Genomic DNA, 24,515 nt, shown 5'->3' with positions numbered 1-24,515 from the left:
TGCTGATACCTCAGACAATACTTACTATACAATTAGATGTTATCTTGCTCATATTATTTGATATTTCAGTTTGCTACATGAAGTACATACTTGCTTCTCATAACTCCTCTATATTGTTCTGAAGCAATTATGAAAAACAAAACAAAGCAAAACAAAAACAACAACTAACAGTTCCTAATGGAAAAAAAAAAAATCTGTTATTTGTACTCAAAGAGAAGAAAACAATCAAAATGTGGTTGACATTCAAAATAAATCTAAAATATCCTTTTTAACCATAACCGTTATTCTAACTAGCATACTGTCTCTTGCTAGTCTTTAATTTCTAGATGCAATTGCCATGTGTTTTGGGAGTTTGATTTGTTCTGGTTTATAGAATTCTGTTAGTTTTCTGTTAAAAAAAAGTGGTTTTTTTTCCTTCTGGCATTGTTTCTTCATAAAGAAAACAAAAACAAAACAAAACAAACAAATAAAAAAACAAACAAACAAACAAACAAAAAAACCCAAACAAAACCCAAGGGCAATCTGTGCATCCAACATTTGGTGGCATTAAATTTTCAGGTTTTATTTAACACAGTTTTACTTTGAGGGCTATAACTAAATAAGTGCTATGTGCTATACTATATCTCTTTTATAAGGAAGATAGGAATAATTAACGTCTTTCAAAGAGAGGAGAAGTGGGGAGAGAGAGACTCCTACCAAGTTTCAGTTATGTCAGATGCAGTTGGATGTGTTTGGTTAACTTACAGCTGAAATGATGCAAAAAAAGTCTTCTAAAAACAGTGAAGGTCAATTTTATGAATACTGTTCCCTGCATCTGAACGTAGGTGCTACATACAGTAGGATGGTTGTAAGGGGAAACATCGAAGTCTTCAATTCTAAATCTTCAGGTATCCAGGCTGTTAGACTCCCCAATGTTGTAGTTTATTCTGTGTTCATTTCCTTTTGCATTTTCAGAAGTGATTTCAATTGAATCATTTATGGTTCTTCCATTCAGATTATAAGAGCTATTTTGGAGCGGATAACCCTCAATGGCTGTATATGAGACATTGCCCGGGGTGCTTCCAAGATGCTTTTGAGCTGGGTAAGGAAATCACCAAGTGTTGACACATTCTCAAAGCACTATGGCATGGATTGAGAGCATATAGTTTATAATTATTCTGTGTATTACTGACAGAAAAGACTATGCCAGTTTCCTCTGAAATGTTAAATGAAAACAAATACATATTTTTTGTTAAAAAAAAGGCTAACAAGTATTTTAAAAAATTAAGTGCAATATCTAATCTGTATGTGGCAATTTACACATAAAAAACTTCAATTCATCATTACCCACTTCTGATGTGTCTACTTGTACTATAGTAGCCATTCAATGTATAATATTACACTAATGTAATGTCATAATATTACCATTATATTGGTATACTGGTAAAGTAAACCATACTCCGACTTTTACTGTGACTTTAAGGTCAAAGTTGTTTCTGCAGGCATGGCTTAACCAATATGCTAGTTCAAGACTTAAACTTGTATTCCTGGATCATCTCTACCATCTGCCTATTACCTTATGCACTCTTGTTCTGTCAGGAGCAATTAGTTATCACGACTCATCTCCTCTTTCAGATATGGACCCAGACAAGTAAAAACATGGGTTAGTGAGCTTGAACCTGTGCATGAAGGACAGTGGAGACATGGGGTGTTGATGTGGGACAATCCAGCATGGGCATGATGCTAAAACCTCCCAGGAGCTGGCACAAAGGATGGTCCATGGTCCACTTTACTTCTTCTCTGTTTAAGGTTAAGACATGTCCAGGGAGAGTTTATATTCTGCTGTAGAAAAGGATAGTCTCTCTCTTACAATGTTTGTATAAGGCTCTTTTGTAATGTTTCATCCATCTGAAATCTGGCTGAATCAGCTACAATGTCTCCAGGATTTTTACAGATGTTAGTTCAGGCTGTGCATTGTCACTGCCCCATGTGCCAAGAGTACTATTTTAATATCTGGCATTTTTGTTAAATGACAAAATTTTAGATGTTCCATTTCATGTTGTAATTAAAGCTTTCTATTTTAAAACAATGTAAGCAAGCAGAAAAATGGTTCCTATTAGAACAGCATAATTCAAAGCAAAACCAAAGAGCTTTTTTGCCTTTTAAAATATGCTTTTCATAAAAAGTTTTGTGAAAAGCTGCTATACAGTGGCTGCTTCATTAACTGTAGTAAGCTATGGGCTGCCTGATGTATCTGGTAGATATAAGAAACACATTTTGCACAAAACCTGACAGACAATCAAATAATGAATAGGTTGTGCATGCAAGGGAAGGTAATATTAATCTGCAGTTCCTGCCATTATCCCACTCCAGGTGTACATAGATGAGCCTCCAATGCCTTAATTCCACAGAGTCCAGTAATAAATCTCAGAGTAGCTTACAGTAACCCATTTTCATCCTACAGAACAAAATATGTCTTATACCATTTAGTACTAACTGGACATATCCCATAATAGCTAGACACTGCCTAATACTTATCTTTTTATTTACTATCAAGAACTAGTGGATTATATTATACATGAATGGCTTGTAAAATTATTAGTTTCTATTTCATAATGACAAACAAGTTTGTGTTCTAATATTTAAGATTATAAACTTAAAAACTTCTTTCTTTTTTATTTATTCAAGATTTTGGAATGACGTCCTGAACACAGACCCAGAGGAAACTTAATGTATAAGATTCTGGGCCTCCTTTAATGTCACAGTCTGATGCAAGTGTAGATCTCTTGAAAACATGAGAGTTTTCAGGTTAAAAAAAAGAGTGCCATAGTGGTAAAGTCATTTTAATTTATACTTAAAATGTAATAATTGTTCATTTTGTGCATGTAACAATTTTCAACTGTTTTTCTTTTTTGAGGTTTTGAATAATTTTTAAAGCATCTGCACTTAACATTTGTCTGAAAAGTATTTGTTTCCCCTCCAGTAGTTTATCAGCAACCAAAGATTAGCTCTTGCCTCAGTATTATCACCCAGCACACTCAAATAATACAGAGGCAGTCGTTGTCTCTTCCTCCTATGTTCAGAACCTGTTCCACCTGTGGAGGTGCCTGGTTTGTGCTGGATATGCTCCATTTTTGCTGCAGCACCCCTTCCTACTTACTACAGTAAGAATCTCTGATGGAAAGAACTAAAAATGTCCATTGTGGCCTGCCTTCAGTTCCTGATAAATTTTTGTGATATCCATGTTTTGAGGTGGAAAGTTAACAGCTAGTACAGAAAATTATCTGGTTAAAGTTCAAGCCATAGGTCAAAGAGCTTATCGGTTCAGTTGCCAGCGAGTATGAGTTTATATAGAAGAATTCACTCTTGCAGAATTTGGATTTCCCCTCCTCGCCCCACTAAGATAAGAGGAAGCAACAAAAACCCCAAATACATTACCTTATTAACTTTTCCATACAACATTGCTATAGGCCATTCTAAAAAGGTTTGCTGTGACTTGACTCATAGAGACACTGGTTATTCAGCCTGGCTTTCTCCACGGGTCTCATTTTCAGTTAAGAACTTACTCACTGAATGTTACAGCATTTTAGTTGTGTGCATTTAGGCTAGACCCTCAGGAATTGATGCTGGAAACTGTGGATCATAACTGAATTCCTTTGATTACGTGTGTTTAAGTATCTTGGTTATAACACAAATATTTTTTTTCTGAAAAAGGAGTAACCAATTGCATTTTGAAAAGGTTAAAAAATCCAGATGATCTTACAATATATAAAAAGTAAAAATTTGAGGATAAGCCCTCTAAATATCATTGTGATTTTTGTGAATAGACCTATAGTAGTTGGAACATTCAAGCCTATGCCTTGGCCACCGGTCTTAACTGTGAGTTTCAATACTTTCTTATTCTTTTTGGTGATCAAAGTATCATGGAGTCATATAATAGCATGGTTTGGGTTGGAAGGGACCTTCAGAGACCATCCAGTTCAACCTCCCTGCCATGGGCAGGGACATCTTTTACTACATCGGATTGCTCAAAGTCCCATCCAACCTGACTTTGAACACTTCATTAGCATTTCATGGCAATAGTCTTACAAATGGCGGCAGGTAGAAAAGCCCTTGAGACATAGTACACTTTCTCTTTGAGATTAGTTCACCTCTTGGATGTAAATTGCTACCTATTCAGGTCTTTTTAGCTGAATGAAGGGATATTTTGAAAACGAGATGAAGGTTGTAAACAAACCAGAAAAAAACGGGAGTGGGAAAGAATGGGCAGCCAGACACTGTAATATTACAAGTTCTTTATTAAGATGTGTGATTCTCTCAATGAAATGCTGAGTTTCGTTATCCCCTCAAATATGTAAAACTATCCATAGGCAGCCATATGTAAATATGTATCATAAAAATTAAATCACATCATTTAGATGACTGCCTGCAAGTATTTGCCTCTTTCTTCAGACATTGAATTATTTCTTCCTGAACAGGTTGTGTGAAAACTTTAAGTAGATCGCACATTAAAAAAACAAAAAAACCAAAAAAAACCAAAAGTAATCTGAGTAATCTGTACTCTGGAAGGCAAGAATGAGTTTCAGCACTGCAGGTTCTTCACACAGCATGTGCTGCCCTGGCTCCCTCCTCATTGACAGCTCATTCCTTACAGCTCATGTATTTTCTCGTATGCATACTGGCACCAGTTCTGTTGGATTGGTACTGGTTGCAAGTACCATCAGTGTGGGAGCTGGATTTTTTTTCAGGCTCTAAATTTTGTAATCCCAGATGGGTTTGGGTTTTTCTATGTAGAAAATTCCCCAGGTCATAATGCTGTCATTGTTCTCAGCAGGAAACCTTAATTGCAGAGCTAGTTGAATAAGAGTTGGATTAGCTGGCAGAGTGTTGTCTGGAAAACCTTTCAGCTGTGCAATGTTATCGCTTCCCGTGTCCCCCGCCCCCACCCTGAGGATTCCTAGCCTACTGCATTTGGTGAGATACATATGTTTTCCCCAGCTACAGGAGCTGTGAAGGGTTCCTCTGGGATGTCTAAGTATAAATACCTAAGTGTGTCTTCAGTTGCTAGGTTATTTTTACTCAATGGGTGGTTACCAAGTCATCTATAATTGTGCTGTTAAATGTGTCAGAGCAGTTACTGCAAAGCGAGGTGCTCCCTGTGACAGGTTGAGTGTACGAAGTAAAATAAAGGAGGACAAAAGCAACATTTGAGAAACAATATGTTTAAAAATAAGGAGAGATTGCTTGTTGAGCAGATATGAAGAATATGATCCGTGAGTATAACCATGGATGGAGAAGCATGGTAACATAGTTTGACTATAGTACCCATAGTACCTATGACTGGCAAATTAAGTAATTTCAGATTTGTGTTTTGGGATAATTCACCAGTGTTCTAGGGATCAGAGTGGTCTTATAGAACCTTTCACTTCTTCTTAGGGAGCTCCTGGACAACCTTTGTAGTGACCAACAGCTATGACCAACTGGTGACTGCTGTGTGGGAGAAAGTGCAATGAGTTCCCAATAGGCAGCTGTCCCTGTGACATGAACTGCTGGCACTGGCACTATAAATAAATAAAAATAAATAAATAAATAAAAAGGCAGAAGAAAATAACACCTGAATAGAAAGTAAGATGGCAGGAAGAAAACAATAACAGCAAAATAATGCAGCTGAAAAGCAAAAGGCAATAAAATTACTTTAAAAAAAAAATCAAAAGTCCTAGGTAGACATGATGCACTGTAGCAAGAAAATGCCATATTGGTTACTCTAAATATCTCGGCTGTGCTATCCCTCTTGTTAATCTGCCATTAGGAGAATGAATTGGAAGTGGGGGTTGGTCCGTCAAATAATTATTAAAGACATATTAATGTATCACCTTACTGGGTAAATGAAGGAAAAACAAGTGAAAGTTTTAGGTGTCCATGGAAGGAGGTGGCCAAATGGATGTGTATTTGTGGTTCTTATGTTAGCTGCATCATGTCACAAGTCAGAGATTAACAGAATCTCCTTAGAGATTAACTTCTGCTCCAGTGGCACTTGCCCAGCACAGGTGAGGATCAGTGATAAAATTTTGATCACTACTGTAGTTGTGACTAGCCCAGTAGCAAAGAAATGTGACCGAGCCATTGGCATGCAGAGAACAGAGGGAAAAATGTACTTACAGGTTGCAAAAACTAATTGGTGGAAATATATCCATCTATATTCATTACTATATATTCAATATATCATCTATTTTCGAAAAAGATTTATAATGCCACTTCAGGCATATGTGAAGGATGAACTGCGTGAATTTCAACAAAATAAAATGTTAAACTTAGCATCAGGAGAAACATTCCAGCTGAGAGAACCACTGGGCTGGAATAATCGCCTCAAGTGACTGGTGACAGACTATTGCCTGAGTAACTCAAAAGTAACAGAAATAAAATCCAGTGGGCATTGGCAAAGGATTGGTCTAGATAACCTAATTATAGATATCGTCTGTTCTATTTTTTGTGATTCAAAGCCAGTAGTAGTTTCCAAATTCATTACTGAAAATCATCTAACGTCATACCTTGTGCTACTGCATTTAGATCTGCATTGGCCATGCACAATTTTGGGGTTTATTGCAACAGGCATAAAATAATTATGCAAAAGGTGTTTGACACAACTGAAAACACTAGGGGTTTAGCTATAGGTATATGGAATACAATCTGATTATGATTGTGTTCCAGGAACTTTAGCATGTTTTTATTTATAAAATATCTCCATAGTGAAGAATAAATCTATTACAGTTTCATAGAATCTTTTTCACAGATTTAAATTCAGAGCATAGATAATATTTTTAAACCTACAGTCTTTGCTACAGAGTTCCAGTTTTAGTAATTCTGTAGAATCAGATTGAAGTTTTGGTAAAAAGAACAAATGAGCTGTATTTCCAAAAGGGAACATACATTTGGAATGATGTGCTTCATTTTTGTGCTGTTTTCCCATGAGAACTCAAAAGAACTTTTATATACATTTGCTCTTGCTCCTTGATCATCAGGAAAACACATTGCTCACTTCATCACTACTTTTCCATGTTGAAACTCTCCTCTGTGTTGGAAATGTCTTCCAAAACCATCACCATCCTTTACCAGTTTTCAGGTGCCGAGCATCCCTCCTGTAACACTAAAAACAACTGGGAAAGTTCCTATGGAGTGGTCCCCTGTCAGATGCTACTGCTGGTACCACAGCCTCTATATTGCTGGAGATGTATGGGGTCAGAGCTCTGGCAAAATCCTGAAAATGTACAGTGAGATAATTCTGTAAATCTGTCTTGGCCTAAGCAGCTTTCAAGTTGTTTGACAGGTGTTATTCCGTTAGTTGAGGATGCAAATCTTAACAGGATGAAAGATAAGGGGGATTTTCTGTCAGTGGAATTTATTCAGAAAAGTCTTTCAGAGAAATCTCCGCTGGTAACTTGAGGTATCTTTAATATTTTATAAATCATTATGCAGGTGACAAGCAGAGAAATTGAAGATTGGTATTGTTGAATAGGACTCACCCTATTTCAAAGGTCCAAAGCTATTTAGAAAACAGAAAGTCCACAGTGAACCATATTTAGAACAGCAAGCGGCGTTGCCAGGTACCACTGTCCTCTCAAATGGGAAGTCTTCTGGAATCCTTTGTTGCTATGAGACTAAATATCTCTGTACAATGTGAGCACTGAACCAGATTTTGCTCCCACTTACACTCGTGTGCACGCAGAGTGACTCCCCTGTGGCCAGGAGGCACAGCGCCACAGTCTGATGTCTTCCTCACGAAAGGGTCTGAACCGAAGCCCACAAAAGCCCAAGACTATTTGTGTAATTCAGATGCTCAAACAAGTAAGACTAGTTTAAAATGGGAGAAGGGCTATCATCTTGCACCTCAAAGGGAGTAAGCAATATGGGGATTTTGACCCATTGCCAGTGGGTTTTCACATACCTTTAGCCAAAAAGCAAAGTAATGCTTAAAATTTTTCATAGGGTTTATCTCCAAGCAGCATGTTCAAACTGATAGATATTGCTTATCCTGGACTGCATAAACTCTTAAGTTTGAGACACTTTTAAAATCCACATATCTGTGGACTTAAAAGCTGCTCTCTCAGGGGGAGGAGTCTGTGTTTGCTTAAGTATAAGATGTGTGAATTTTCTTTAGCTACTGGACACTTTTTTCTTTCACCCAGAGGGCAAATAAACAAAACCCAACTTGAACTGCACCCGAGCATGGTCAGTATCTCACCAAAGTGTACATTTCAGAATGAAAGATTTACAGTGGAATATCTCTAGTGTAGCTATGACATTGCTTTAACATTGCATTGCTGTAATCTTCAAATATAGTAAATGCAATAAATGGCTTTATAGGGATTTGTGTGAAGTTTAAAATTCAAAAGATATTTGGTTTGAATGTTTCTCTGTGCTATCAGTGAAAAACCAAAAAGCACAGGGATGAACTTAACACACATCAGCAACAAGAGGGGAGATGTCTGCCCAAGGAAAAAATTGTTCACTAATCTGTCCTTCCAAGCATCTGCAAAACCCTCCCCTTTTTAAAAATTAAGACAATATTTAAGTGTTACCAAAAAAAAAAAAAGTAAAAATGTAACCAAATATCTATGAAAACAAAGCTCTTAGAATTCAAGTATCCCCTTCCTTGAGTTATATCCTCAAAACTATGGATGCACTTTCATGCCTATCCGGATAGACCGGGGTACCGCATCGGCCATCGGTGCGTTACTATCAGTACTAATGCAGTGCAGTCAATCTACAGCCAGCCGGAGGAGCACGGCAACTTCAAGCTCGCCGCGGTGCTGCAAGCGGGGAGGACTCGCCGCCAGCCCGGCCCGGGCTGGGCCGCGTCGCGCCGCCCGGCGCTCCGGCCGCCTGCTGCCCGCAGCTTCCCGCGGTGCTGCGAACCGCACCCGCCTCCGGCCCGCTTCCCTCTGCTTCACCTTCCTCCCCCCGGCTTTCTCTCGCACCCCGTCGACACCCGCTCCGGCCCCCCCGAACCGCTCGCTCGCCGCCGGCCGTGGTCCGCGCTCCCTCCCGCTCCGCGGTTTCTCTCTACGAGCCACCGCAAGGCGCGGTGCTGAGCGCCCTCGCGTCGCCGAAGTTCCGCGGGGCAGCCGGCGGAGTTTGAACGCGACAGGCGCGGAACCCCACCGCGTCCGCGGGCAGATGGGCACCCGAGTGCAGCCAAGCCCAGGCACTCCCTCTGCCGCCCAAATACGCGCAGCCGGCAATGCTTCAGCGCGCAGCTGTTCCCCCAGCCTCCGCACCGCCCCACCGAAGTGCCTCTAGCCGCCTGCGCGGCACGGAGCTTGGTACACACACGAAGCGGCTGCCGAGCGGCCGGCCCGCTCCGGGCTGAGGGGTTGGTCGTGCGTGCCTGCCCCCGGGCCCTGACTGCAGCGCGTCCCACAACTGCACGGCCGAGCGCGCAGCCCCGCGGAGCGTCTCCGCATCGCAGCACCTCCCCAGCCTTCCTGCCCCCCCGGCAGGCTTCTCTACGGCAGCCAGCCGCCGCGGCTCGGTTCTTCCCCTGGAGTGGGAGGGCGGCAGCAAAATCACAGCCCTGGTCCTGGTCTTTTTTTTTTTTTTTTGTGATTTATGGCATTCCTTCATTTGCGTTCTTGTTTTCCGTGGGGATGGCTGCAACGGAGGCATCAACCTGTAGGCTGAGAGAGCTCTCGCCGTAGCTCTGAGGGCGCTCTGCGGGGCCACCGCCGGGGAGCAGCGCCGCGGAACAGCGCCGGAACGGGGTCGACCCCGCAGGCGGGCTGCAAGCGAGGGACCGGGGCCAGCCGCGGTGACCGGGGAAGCTCCCGGAGCCGGGCGACGAGGAGCCCCGGCGGCGGAGGTGCGAGCCCGAGGGGAGGCCAGCTATTTTTGCAAGAGCTCCCGAGCGGCGCCGCGCTTGCCAGCGATGGCGGGGTGAACTGAATGTGTCCCCGTCCCCCCCCCCGCACCAGAGAGGATCCCCGAGCCGGGGGAGGAGCGGGGGGTGCAACAAATTGCCGGCAGCCTGGAGAAGTTGCAGTAAAGAGAGATCCCTCCCCCCCTCGCTCCCTCCCCTCCCCGCTCGCTCTCTCCTCCCCGAGCCGTGGACAGCGAGCAGCGGAGCGGCGGCCCGACGAGCCAGCGAAGGAGCGAGCGAGAGAGCGACCGGCGCCCGCAGCTCGGCGATGCTGCAGCGGCTCCCGCGGAGCCTCGGCGGGGTTGGCCCGGCCCCCGCACGCCCCGCGCCGCCCGGCGGCGGCGCGCCCTGAGCGGGCGGCGGCCCCGCGCCCCCGCGGCGCAGCGGGCGCTGTTGCGCAGCCCGGCCCGGCGTTGCCGGCCTCCCTGCCCCCGCCGCCGGCTCGGCGCGGCTCCCGCGGAGACGGAGCGCTGATTCATGGGGCCCCGCGCCGGCTGCCTCGGCCAGAAGAGCGCGGCGCTGCCGCTGCCCCCGCGCGGGGTGTGAAGCCCCGGCCCCTCCTCCGCAGCCCCGGGCTCGCCCGCCCTGCTCGGGAGTGTGGTCCCTGCCGGGAGCCGCCGCGCCTGGCGCACAGAGGGAAGCGTTGATGCATCGCTCTGGAAATTCATTGTGTGACTTTCTGGGTATTTACTGAGTTTCAGACCGAGATGCAGCTCTTGAAAGCTTTATGGGCACTAGCAGGAGCAGCGATCTGCTGTTTTCTTATATTTGTCATCCACTCACAGTTTCTTAAAGAAGGTAATTATATCTGCATGTCTACGTACCCTGTTCTTTAATACTAAGGTCTTTACGAGGTACCTTAATTATTTTTTACGGTTTCCAGTATGTTCTATTTACAGCAGTGCTTCCACGCTATTTTTCCTTTCCGTTAAAGCCTTCTCATTTTTGTTCATTTAGATAATAGGTAGTGTTAGACTTACATTCTTGGCAAATGTGTATATATATATCTATATATATATATAATCTGTATGATGTTTTCATTCAATGCTTTAGTCCATGTCTCATTTCTTTATGGGGCATGTATAGTGTATAGAAAATATTTGTTGCTATCAGATGACCACGGAACAGCAGTCATCATGGGAGTATTAATAAACGAAAAAACCCCTAACAAGTAAACGTCTTATTTTTATACCATATCAATAGGCATCCTTTCCCTCTTCCCTATTCAGTACATTTTCAATAGATGGCACTAAAGTTCTATGGAAAGGGCAGGGCAGAGCAAATCCTGGGCATTCAGCATCTTCCTTCCCGATGCCCCAAAACTGGAAGAGGCCTTCACATGGATTTTCAAGGCTCCTGTTTTTTCCACCTTGTGGTCAGAAAATTATGATTACAATTTACTGGAGAAAATAGTTTGGATAGTGGAACAGGCTTTCTTCTTCTTTCCCTATGTGAGTTGGATGGAAAAAAAATGTTTTATTAAGTGGACAGAGGAATTTTCTTCGGGAAGAACCCTTGTATCACTCTTGTTTGTTAGTTTGGGTATTTTTCTTTTATTTCATCAGAAAATTACTCTTTTACTCTTTTTTTTTTCCTCTCTTTGCTAAAATAATGATTCCACTGTGTATTTGTAAAGCTAAGTGTAGTCTGAGATTCAAGTGTGAATCCTGAGAGATGCATGTATATTTATTTGGTGGTGTGTGTGAAAGCCCAGTGCTGTTTTTTAAGCAGTGTTAGCAAATATAACACAATAATATGGGGCTTTTGGTAAACCCATTTATTCTTTTTTAACATTGCAATGTAATTGAGATTATACCAACCCGAAGAAGAAGCCGAGCTCATCTTGGAGTACTGGCTGTGCAAAGCGTGGAAAAAAACTTTTATGTGATTGGGACAAAGTTTCAGTCAAGACTGGGCAAAGCGACAACTTTGCAACCACTGAAGTATCGCTGCTGGTGTGTCAGTCCAAAAAAAGCATGAGACTGCACATTTTCACAGATCTTTTCTGATTTGCCTGATTTGGATAATTAAGAAGTGTTATCCAGATATCTCCAGTGCCAGAAATTTCTCCTTTAAGAAACTCACCCTTGTTTTAATTGCACTGTGTGCAATGCCTTCCACACAGCTACTTACTTAACATTCTTTTAAAATGCTTGAACTAGTGTATTTATATATCTCTGTTTAATGAGATGACTTATTTTGAGAAAATTTTACAGAATGAAATATTGCTAGTAATTTTAGGCTATTTTTTTTTTTGTCAGCATTTGCCTTTTTTTTTCTTCAGTCTTTCACTGCTTGATTTTGAGACCTCTGTTACTGTAAATAATCCACAAAGGAAGAGGCATTTTTATTTCACTTAAAATATTTCTTCTTACATTGTAGGAATAGAAAGCTAGCAAATTAATATATAAAAACAGAAACCATGACCATATACCAAGGAGCATTTTATACCATTTACATTGCTTCTCTTCCGGCAATTATAGTCACTATTAATGTGGACTGCAGAGAGAAAACTGAAGCTCTTGAGCTGTTGGATAATTTAATTGTATCAGTTTGTTTATATCTGTATACAAAATATTTCTGCTTTGTTTAACACTGAGAACTATAAACTTACTGTAAATACAGATTGCCTGTATTGGGCTACTCGTCAACCTTTTCTTGATGGGTGCTAATCTCCACAATAACATTTTCACCCCTTTCACATAATTACTTCAGCAGTGTATGTATTCCTCCCTGTAGTTTCAATAATGACACTGGATAGTTTAGTGGAATTGATTGGAAGTCTGCATGGTATAACTGAGTTTTTTCTTTACGAAGAACTTTTAAAATCCCCAATTAAAAATGATTGGTTTAAGCATAGTATATTCAAATTCAGGCATCTAAGAGAAGGAGAAAAAGATAACAAGATCTAAAATAGGATAGATACTGTAAGCAGATTGCAAAAGTGAGATATTTTTATTGTAAAAACTGGTTTTTTTATTATTTTCAGTAAGAAAACAAGGGAAAGAAGTGTGAGGAAAGGACTGGCAAATCATTTAACTGCATGCCTGCCACATTAGTTTACTAAGTAAATGTGTACCAAGAAGAATACATACGGGATGGCTGTTACCTTACCTTCAGAAGATCTGTAATTCTTTTCTGATCCCTGAGTTAGCCTTTTACATTAAAATTTCAATAGAAAGTTAGGAATGGTATGTCTCATTGCACGTGATGTTTAGTTAGACTGTTGATTTCCTGGCAAAAAGATTCATTTCCCATCGGAGCCTAATGAACTATTTTGGCTCATTGTTTGTAACTCAGCTGTGTGGTCGAACTCCTAAATTAAATGCCTGGACATTTTCATTTGATTATTTCTTTTGCAGAAGGATGATTTCCTGTAGTCCTGAAGAACAAACAAGTAAACCACCAGTTTGCCTAGCTTGATAAGATTAGCTGGTAGCACATATCTCCTGAGAGAGTTTGACAGTACAAGCTCATACACCAAGCATCTCTTTTATATGCAAGGCGATTGATTTAAGAATGACATGTAAAAGTAAAGGTCTGACTTAATTTTTTAATGCATGCTTTGTTTTCATTTTTGCTTGTTTTGTAGTATTTACAGCTTATTTTTTTTTCTGGAGGCAGGTCTTAGTAGAAACCGACATCACTTCACTTTTTGCAACTTCTCAAAATGATATAATTACCACATCTTTTTCCGTGTTCATTTTCCTTTCATTCCCTTGGAATTAGTGATGTTATCTGTTATGTTAAACTCTTATCACCTATTAACACAATGTATTTTAATAATTTCAGTGGCACTGTATGGCTACAGTGTGTAGAACTTTCATTACATCCAGCTGAAACTTATTACCAGAACCAAATCCTCCTTCAGTCACATTTATAAATGTAAGATTGTGTGTTGCAACAGTCAACTGAGAATTTTCACACAGTTATTTTTTAAATTTTATTTCTTCTGCTGAACTTAGGTTTTTCTCTAAGTAGCCCTGTCAATTATTAGATACTTTTATCTACATTTTTGTATTAAGGCAGTTTAGTAGCAGCATTACGTTACTGCTGTTTAAATGGTGTCTAGAAACAATGAATGCTTGTTCTGAGATGAGTGGGAAAGAGCTGTTTAGATGTCTATTTTCATGAATATGGTTTTTTTCAGGAAGTGAAGAATGGGTGACACAGGGTGCCATTTTTCTACACTTAGGCTTTTGTGTGGAAATACAGGTCGTCCTGTGGCTAATCCATTCCCCTATGTCCAATCTGTCCTTCAGTGTTTCTAAAAGATGAATAGAGCTGTGAACCCAGAAAAGGGCATTGTGATATATAATTGCAGTCCCATGCTTGTCTGATCTTCCTGCAAAGCAGTTTAACATATTCTGGTCAGCTGCAATCAGTATGAAGGGGTGTTAAAAACTGAAATACCTTAAACTTTTTGTGTACACCATTGAGAATTAAAAGTAAGGTATTACATCCACTATTCATGTCTGATTTAAAATAATTTGCAATCTATTATTGTTTAACAAATTTATTCAAAGAGAACTGAAAAACATGGAGTTAATGTAACACACATTAATTGTGGGAGCTCCTTTGCCCCTGGACAAGTACCCTCTTCCCCTACTAGAACATTTTAACCCTTCAGAAAGAGTGGTGATGGGGAAAGGTAAAGGATACAGTTTCTGAATATGTGTTTGAATCCCATGGGAAGTAGAGCGGTTCGGGATTAACTTCACAAGAGTTCGGATATATCGCAGCCAGGGTGTGTTACAGCCCTGGATGTACTTTAAAGCTTTGTTTATGTGGTGATTGCTCATTAAGAGACTGGAATGTCTCATCTATCAAGGGTGATTTAATATTTTGAATGGTTTATGAGATTAGGGTGGTGTGAGCTTTGTTTGGAGAGGGACCACACAGAAACAGGGATGCAGTCTCAAGAATCTTACTTGAGTACAGAGGACTGGAGTATTCAGATCTCAAATCCATATTCTTGATCCATTGGGTAGATGTTCAGTAGTAAAATGTGTAAAATAGGGCGATTTTCTGTTGATACACTGCAGCAATTAAGTAGAGACAAGAGAATTCTGATACTTCTGTTATAACCAGATGATTATAGCTATAAATGAGAATTTGAGTATCACTTGTGCAGATTTAATATATACTTATATATATGGATAGGGTATCTGTTTAGCACATTTTTAATAATTATTTTTTTTTTTTTGCCTTAGGCAAAGGTTAGCAAATTGGTTACACTCTTGTTGGCACTTCTCTGTCGAACACATTTAGAGGAATTAGTATCACAATAGCTAAAATACTGCAGGACTTTCTTTAAAAAATGCATTTAATTCACATAATAACTTGGTGAAGTTTTATACTTAATATCTTTATTTTGTCACTTTCTGCAGATTTAAATATTTTAGCCTGCTCTAAAAGTATGGAAAAAGCTTGATGTGTATTTTTGTGTTCTTAGGGTATACATTTTGACCCTGAAAATAATAAAGAACAGTAACCTTTTCAGCTGTGTAACACCAAACAACTTCTATTCCTCTGCTAATTTTGAAAATGTCTACTGACAGTATACTTAAGATGATAATTTTTTCAGAGCTTTCTTTTCATTTCACCTGATATCTTTCAAAAGTTTACTACGTGTGTAATACGTTTTAAGGAAATGATTTATTGTCTTCTAAAACTTCTTGAGACTTTGGCCCTCAAAATTTTCCTGAAAAGAATTTGAATGTGACTTATTACGACAGCTAATCTTGCCAGCCTTTCTTAAAATTTGCTTTTCTTTTATCTTTTAAACATTAAAAAACCAGAATGACTTGAAACTATTAAAGCAAGAAAGAGAATTGCTCCTAAGAATGTGGGGGGAAAAATTTGGGTTTATGTTAGAGTTGTTGTTTTTCAGTTTGACCTGTTGTGCTTAACCTGTGTCTCAAAACAGTAAGATACTTTGTGTACCAGATGTACTGCATATGTTACCTATATATAGTAAAACTGAGTTGAGGACAGTGTGTCCCAGCTGCCACTTTGCCTGCTTTTGAGGGGTTTGTTACTTTTAACGTGCTTTAGTAGAATTATTTTCTCCTGTTTGTCTTCTATACATTTCTTTGGGGGGAACAAGGGGGCTGTGGAGAGGCAAATATGAATGAGATTGTCGGAGCAGCCCAAGAGGCACAGAACGCACACATGGAAGGTTTCTCTTCCCATCCAGGCAATAGATTTGGCAGTTAAAAGCCCTTAAGCTTGAACAAATGCTGCACAAGAAAACAAAATGTGAGAGGTCACCAATCTGAGGGTTTTGTTTGCAATTTTGTGTAGTTTCATGGCAAATAAATAAAAATAAGACTCAGTTCAGTGGCTATTTGATAGTACGGGGCACATCAGGGCTGAAGAAAAATGAGAGAAGGTCCTGCTTTGAGATAAGTAGCTTTCTATCTGCAAAGTTTTGGTATTTTCAGAGAGTTTTTTAAAGATGGGTTAGAGAAGTGTAGCAGTGAAGGGAAGCTGTGCAGACAAAAATTCTCACTGATTTTCTTTTCAGGGAGGTGAGAAAGATGTTCTCTATCTGGCATCTGCTGTGCCAGGATGTACCAAGAGGGGGAGTCAGACAGTTTTTCTACCCATAGAAGGCAGCTTTGAAATAGTTTTGGGGTGATGAAAATGAAAAATGTGTATGTCTTCATAGGAAGGTGTGCCGTAGACAGTATAAACCCTTACTTTTCCCGACTGAGCAACTTGAAAAAGGGAATTAGTAGCAGATTTTCAGTAACCTTTTTATGACTGGCAGTTTTCATGCCCCAAGAGCACAAGTGAGGAATTATTGACCCTTCTCAGCATTTATCAGCATTACCTGTTCTTTAAGGCAGTGCTGTAGACTGATGTGAGTCACATCATACAAAAGTGCATGCTTTTTAGATCTGTTGATTGCTATTTATTTATCTCGTTTCTAAGCAGGCATACACTGTATCAAAAATAGAACTGGAATAAAACCAAGACACACACAATTCACATTTTTTTTTAAACTGAATTTAAAAGGGAACTTTGGAAAAAAGTGCATGTATTCAGAGGTCAAGAGTTCAGTATAGTATTGATAAGAAAAGCCATAAGTGTCTTTAAATCATGACTTGAAATACAGGTTAAATTATTCTTATCTCATATTTTAAAAAAATTTTTTTTATGATCATATGAAGAAAAGGGACAACACAAGTTTTTGTAGGATTGATAAAAACAGTATTTGTCTTCTAGTAGTATGAGATGTCCCAGTTGGAATCAGTGGCTCAGCCGGGTATGACTGGCCAACTGTACTGTATGTTCATCCACGTCCAAGCCAGGGATATATTCCATGCACTATCTGGATTTTAGCAAAGATTTATTTTGTTCAGAAATGATATCCTCTTGCCACTTGAAACCCATAGTGATAGAAAGTTCTGTTTAATAACAAAATCCGATTATTTGCCTAAATGTGCTTTTTATGCCTGTTCTAGAAATCCAACAGTATAATGAAATCTGCCTATTCATTATATTTTACCTTCGGCACTACATCAGTTCACAACTAAATGCTAGTTAGAACAATAGATCTTCCTACTAATTGTTGTTAGTGTTGTGAAAAGCAATGAGTAACATGTTTGAAATATATCCAAACACCAAATTAACATATAAATAACCAGAAAAAAATAATGTAATGGATCAATACCTATTGAAATATTTTCTAGAAGCAGATGCTGTACTAATTTGTGTTTTCATGTGAGTGATTTATTTTTTTGACTGTAAGGAGGAAAGTAGAAGAAAGTTAATTCATCAGGTGAAAAATTACATTTATAATAGGCCAGTACATTCTGGATCTCAGCTTCTTTCTGATGTGCCACAAGACTAGATGATATTCCAAAGTCTATATGCTTAATTGGAGTCACACATGAAGAAAGCTGTAGGCCAAGCTAAGTGGATGCATAGGAGACCAAAGGGAATAGCTACAACTTCAGAAGATGAGGCGTGCAAAGAAATAGTAAAGAGTTACTGAGTTTAGATAAGAGATTACTAGCATGGTAAGAGTTTTCAGTGGGTAAAATTCTGCCTTAAGAGTAACAAACTGTTCTTTCTATGAAGTGAGAAGATTACAGGAAGCAATGAGTGCAAACTGATTTAGGTTAGATGCTAGGAAAGATTGCAGTAGGGCAAATTTGTGCTGTGCATCGGGGAAAACTTGCCAATGATAAAGACAGTTGAGCATTGGAATAGATTTTCCGGGAAAGCTGCGAAACAGGAGAGTTGTGCTTTCAGGTTAATATATTATCTGTTGGGAATAGTATTGCCATGTTGAAGCAGACAGGTGGATTCTTGAAGTCTCTTCAAGTCTTATCCTCCAAAATGTGGGTTTAGCGGAAACTTACTTAGAAAGGTGAAAGATATTTAAACATATGACTTTAGGACAGTTTTCTATTGACTGGTAAACAGGCTCATGAGAAAGCACATTAGGATCTGAAAGTATTCAGGGGACAAATCTCAAGAAAACAACCACTGTTTTATGTATTTTATTAGCTGAATCATGCCACTTTTTGAGTTGCAGATTTAACTTAAAAAAATAGAAAATCTCATGATTTATGTAGTTGAAAATGACTCTTTTAAGTGTTGTTTATGTTGCAGGTTCTTTAGGACTCGAAGGCATCCTGAAGCAAGGCCTTGCTCTGTTCACTCTCCTTCGTATACAAAGAGCAGTGAAATTAGAATATTAATATCATTCGCTTTCTGGTATTTCTTGTGGAACGAGGATTTGGGTTAAGGATTGTTGAGCTTTGCCCATCTGTTCTTGTTACCGCAGCACCTGGAGGGCTTATCTCCAGGTGGCCCTGTGGCTGCTCTGATGGCTGGTATGGGGAGCACAGAACCAGCCCCACAGCAGAGTAAACTGTAAATGGCCTAGGGAGGTTCTTTGTCTACCCCTGCTGTTTGGTGCTACTGGTGATTAAGAACTTTGTGTCTGTTTCTATCTGGAATGGTGTGTACCTTGATGCCATACTGTCTGATTTTTATGATATCTGCATAGTTTCAAATCTAATAGCAAAAGCAAAATTAGCAAATCTTGCTGACAGAAGGAAAAGAGGTCACTCTTGTTAAATACAGATGGGCAAACGTGGGTGTACTCTGTTGGACTTGTGTCATTCTCCACAACTTGTACTTGCAGCAAGTCCTGTCTGGAATTTGTTCATGTCTCTGGTGCAGTTTTGTACTAAAAAGGTGTTCTACTTAAGAGGGGTAGAAAAGCCGGATACTAGTTATCGTCTCCTTGAGCAGCACTAACATTTCTTTAAATATGGGAAATAAGAAAGTTTTTAGAAGTTACTATGTTGCAAGTTAAAATTTATTTACCTCTTTGCACTAGTTTTTGAAAAAGTGCTCGTATTTTACATGGTTCTGTGGTGACTGCTAATTAATCATGAAAATTATGTTATACAATATCTTTTGTATTTTGCTACAGTTTTTATTGCATTAAATTACATTATTTTCTGCAAAATTCTTTCAATACAAAATTATGGCTTTAAGGAAGAAAAAACCAAAACCATTGCTCCATTATTCAGAGTTGTACATGTTTTGGAGATGTGGATCTGGGGATAGATTTAGCCTCAAGAGAATCAAACAGTTGTTTGAAATGGTCACTGCTTGAGTATCACCTTGCTTATGGCTATGAACTAATTGAGATTAAACTAAAATGATTGTGAGATGCTTTCTTTTCCTGGGCATTGGCAGTTCTCATTCTCTGTTAATGCTTTAACAGTATTATTTAGTCATTAAAAAAAAATGGATGTACTTCTGGGTCCCTCTTTTGTTCTAGTTTTTGCCTTTGTTTTTCTAAATACATGCTAGTTTTTAGCTTCATTTATTGTGAGAAGATCTCATAACTGCTCTAAGTGGTTTTGTATGCTTGGCTATAAAACTATATAGGTTGTACCAGATGCTGCCTTAACTTCTTTTATAGAATTATAATGGATGCTGATGAGTCTTAGAGTCATCTTTAAAGATAAAAATCCCTTTGCTGTGTGGGGTTTTTTTAGTATATAGTAATAGCCCCTTTTTGCAGACTTTTCACTGTTCTATTATTTCAATTAACAGTTTAATAAAACTTTTTCTGTTTTAATATTATAAGAAATTTTATGTCTTCCCTAAAGACTATAATAACATTAAAAAAGTATTTTTCCTGTTATTCAGGTAATAAATGGCATGATTTTTAAGTAGGCTGAAGACGCAAGAACTCCTGTTGCCTGCAGTTAGACATTGTGTGATAAAACATACAGGTTGAGCATTTTCTTGGCTATGTCCACTTACTAATTTTATGCCAAGGCCCAACAGGTTTATTGTTATTACTGGCTAATTCATAGCTAGACAAATATCCATTTGCTGTGATATATTTACATCACTTGTAATGTTAATTATTTATTTAAAAATGCATTGTAAAATCGGTGTATACTTTAGCAGCAGTTTTTCCCTTTTTGTTGCACTTTCCTGAGCCCAAAAGCATTTCACAAGCCACATGGAGCTTTTCACTTTTAAGTAAACTATCTCTGGTAACAGCCTTCAGATGTTAAGAATGAAATCTTGTCTCCATTTGTGTTGATGCTCCAGTTCTTTCTGTTTTCACTGAAGCCCCAGTGTTAGCTATGTTGGGCATCATGAGGTTCTGCTGTGGTATACTTATGCCTTGGTTACTGGTTTGGGAAAGTGCCCTTTCCTATCTGTAAGATGTGCGAGAGAAATTACTTTGAAAGATACCTTCAGCTGAAGCTCTTTTAAAATCAACTGCTGAAAGCGTGTACTTCACTGGCCAGATTCTGCTTCATACTACAGTTCCTTGTCCCATACTCAGCCACTCTGGCTCCTGGTGACAGTGTCTTTTTACAGGTAAAATTACATAATTTTCCATGTTTCACAAATGCTAAAAACTGTGGCTGTTGTGTAACTACATATTCCAATGCAGTGAATTATTAGTGTTAGTAGTATGTGCTTCTGTTTAACTATGCACCGAGAGCTTACCTACAGCCAGAACCTTGTAGTCACTTAACAAATCTAGAAGTGTGCTCAGTTCACAGAAGAAGTAATAAAGAAAGATTATTAAATTATACATGAACAAGTAGTTAAAATAACAGAAGTTATGAACTATCATTTCTCCTCAGTGTCTCTTCACAGTCTTAATGCTTCTCTGCAGCTAGAATTGCTTAATTTCTTCAGTGGTCCTTGTCCACATCCAGCACGCTCCTGCCTTCCGTCTTGCATGCTTTCCCAGGCGAGTGCAGCTTCGTTCTGCATGCGCGTGTGGGAACATGGGCAAAAAAGGAGATGGTCATGGCATCTGTTATGATGCTGAACATTGTGCTTTTATTCCCTAGTTTCTAGTCTCTTTTAGAAATAAGTTCCATATTAGCTCTGCCTATATGCTTGTATAGCTTTGACTATCCCTCTACCCGTTACAAAATTATTCCAGTCTTGATTTTTAGCTTAGAATATGGCTGGCCATATGATCTAGTTCATTAGCCATTAGGGTGCCATGTTTTAGCTAATGTATTACCAGTATTCTGATTTAGTTCTGTTAGAATACAGTCAGAAAATTTTATTTTCTAGTACTGACAGAGAAGTAAGATGAAGAAGGAATTTGTGCCCTTTTTATAATTACTTGTCTTTGTTAGATGGTAATTTTTCACTAGATTACGCAGTTGCAGACTTCCAGGCAACTGGTCCCTTAGAAAGCCACTACAGATCATAGAATCAAAGAATGGTTTGGGTTGGAAGGGACCTTAAGGATCATCTAGTTCCAACCCCCCTGCAATGGGCCGGGACATCTTCCGTTACATCAGGTTGCTTAGATGTTCATGGAGGGAAGACCAAGTAGTTAAACTCCTATGTTTTCACATGCATTTTATTGTAGTGTTACCCTTTTAAGTTTTCGTCTTCAGTTTGGGAGCGCTAGCACAATGAGAGCTAAAATGCATTTGATTTATAATAATTCTTAATATTAAGCCCAGTTCATAGAAATTGTGTATATTTAGTAATGCGTATTATGGTGTAAAATGAACGTAAATTCTCTATTTGTTATAGGTATTTTAATGAGCAATTTGAAAATGATTTTTAGTTCACAAGATGAGATTTACAAACCTTCTCTTTTCAGCAGACAAATGATGGAAGTCAAGCTAAAAAGAGTAGCTTGTCTCTCAGATTCATTCTATTGCTATGACTTTCTGACATGATGTTGAAGATGTCAGATCTATCTCTAGGCTTATATAATTCCTCTTCACTGTGACGGGAACTGCAGACACCTGTGCATCTTCAGGCAGGCAGGTTTTGAATTCAGTAGAGCTGTCCAGTACTAGAGCGGAATGTCAAAACACAATTTTCTTCTTATGAAAACAGAGCAATCAGATTTTCTTCTCCAGATTTTTTTTTTTTCCCTAAGAAAAAGAGAAAAGAACACAGTAGAAAAAATCAATGAAATTAGCAGTAAAAATAGCAAGAAAAGGACTGCAATTTGGAGCATATTTTCATTTTACGATAGTTTATAATTATAAAAGCCAAACGGAGAAACCTTTGCCATAGAACTACTCATTTGCTTGATTGCTTTCTCCTGCACTTGTTTATGTTACAGTTTAAAAGTGGTCAAAGTTAAACAGAGATGAGTTTACTATCTGTGATTTAATGCTGACTTCTTCTCAATGTAGCTTCCTCTTTTAATATGAACTGTAGCCATTTGAAGCAAAAAGAGCTGAATCCATATATGAGAAAAGATTATGTGCAAACATAAAGGAAATAAAGAGTTTGTAATGAAGCCTTGCTTGCAGTTAATTTACATTTTGAAAAAAACAAAAGTTGCCATAGTAACATGTAGGCTGCAAAAATTTTCTAAATCTGATGTATTAGACTGAGGAAACTTTGAACTTGCATGACATGTTTCTCAAGTTTTGTGAATAAGAAAGAGCATAATTCTGTACATTTGTGAGGTTGGCCTCAAATAGTTGACATTTGTGCAAAACATAATAAAATACAAACACATTGGTAAGTTCTGCAAACTGAACTTTTTCCAATCAGCTTTCTAATTATGTTATTTGTAAGATAATTGTTGTTTGGGGTTTTTTTCCTAAAAAAAATAGTAAAATATAGACGTGTTTTTCAGTATAAGAATTTGTTGTACTTCTGTTGTTCAGCAATTGCGGATTCAATATTGATGATTTTTAAATATTTTCTTATCCCATAGATTTCTTTTTAGCTCTATTTAAACAAAAGATAGAATTAATAGTGAGATCTGGTTTTGCTATTTTAAAAAGCTGGTGTTAGTACTGTGTACTATGAGTTTTGTGAACGTCAGTTCTGAGTACCACAGACCACTTTGTTAGCTTTATAACTCCATGTGCAGCCAAACTGATCAAATTACTTTTGTGGAGCAACTTGCAGTGTCAGTTGTTTAACTAGTTAATTTATTGCTTATCTCAAGTCCCAGCAAGCAGCCAGTTTTTATTTTCAGTGCTATTTATATATTCTATACTGTTTAAGAATTATGTAAGAAGAAATAATATATGCCCCCAATCATCATCTAATGCTTTCTAAATATCATTGTGTTGGGTCTAGCTCTGCTTATCATGGCCTTTTGACTCATGAGGTGTCTGAGCTATTTAACTTTTAAAGTAAAGTTTTGGCTGATGAATGATCCAGCTGAGTGTTATAGCTTGAATAATTCTTCTATACTGGTATGTTAAATTTAAAAATGTTATCTCATTTTTTAATATCTTAAATGTAATAACAGAAACTACTTACCACTAGACAGTACTAAGGTATTCCACCAGTTTTCAGCTGCAGTTCTATTTCAAATTTTCCTTTTCCATTATAAATCATTAGTATTTTTTTTTTCTTAAGTAACATTTATTTTCTAAAGAATCATGAAAAATAAGTGGAAGGCCTACAAGACTTCTGATGATGGAGATTCTATAGCTTTCCTGGATTTTCATGCTGGACTCATCTACGATGTCTGCATTTACTCTGAGTGATTGCTGTGGTATCAATCATTTTGTCATGTGGGAAGGTTGGAGCAGAAAGCACGCGCGCACACACACACACACACAGCTTTTTGAAATCATAACATACTTAACCCAATTAAATAATAAAGACAGAACTTTATTTATATTGCTGGCTTGCAGTTGCAGAATGTGGTAAACAGCAAATCAAAAAGCAGTGTTCACTCCCTGCCAGAGAGGAGTGAGGACTTGCTGGGGACCCTGAGGATTATCATTGAGGTGTGTCATTCCTAACTGGGGAGACAGTGCTGGGACAATTCTTGTCCCTCACGGTTCTTCCTTGGCTCCTGTCCATGAGGGGGCTGCAGACATTGCCATCTTTGTGTTTGCACCTCACCCAGGCATGTTTTACATGTGTGAGATATATGTTCCCTATTTTTCTTGTTTTACTGGTTTTACAGAACTCCCAAGGCTACGTTCCTTCAGTAACCAGTAACTGACTGTGATTTGTGTTTATTTCTCCTGCCTCTGCCATAATTTCTGTGCTTGCATCCTGAGGGGCCCCTACTCCACATCATTGCAGCATCAAAAATGCTTCTGGTGCTGCCCTCAGTGCCCTTCCTCTGCTTTTCCAAAATATCCCACGTCAG

General features: G+C 38.9%; 1 protein-coding gene across 7 annotated transcripts in view; it reads left to right on the top strand.

The window, feature by feature from the left end:
• TAFA5 (TAFA chemokine like family member 5) overlaps nt 1-24,515 on the top strand; it is a 415,042-nt gene that overhangs the window by 107,009 nt on the left and 283,518 nt on the right. For 4 of the 7 annotated variants that reach the window (XR_011737063.1, XR_010651854.2, XM_065845124.2 and 1 more), the window contains exon 2: nt 995-1,081. The exons of 2 other annotated variants lie outside the window; for them this stretch is intronic. Coding sequence is in view for 3 of the 5 variants with exons in the window: in XM_065845124.2 (XP_065701196.1) it covers nt 995-1,081 (87 nt within the window). In the remaining 2 variants the exon portion in view is untranslated. Of the gene's footprint in view, nt 1-994; nt 1,082-10,333; nt 10,691-24,515 lie in introns of those variants that run through there. One more of the 7 variants, XM_071803410.1, reaches the window with a different exon arrangement.

Source organism: Patagioenas fasciata, chromosome 1 (assembly GCF_037038585.1).
Source record: "Patagioenas fasciata isolate bPatFas1 chromosome 1, bPatFas1.hap1, whole genome shotgun sequence".
Taxonomy (NCBI): Eukaryota; Metazoa; Chordata; class Aves; order Columbiformes; family Columbidae; genus Patagioenas; species Patagioenas fasciata.
This window is presented reverse-complemented; position numbering and strand designations above follow the sequence as displayed.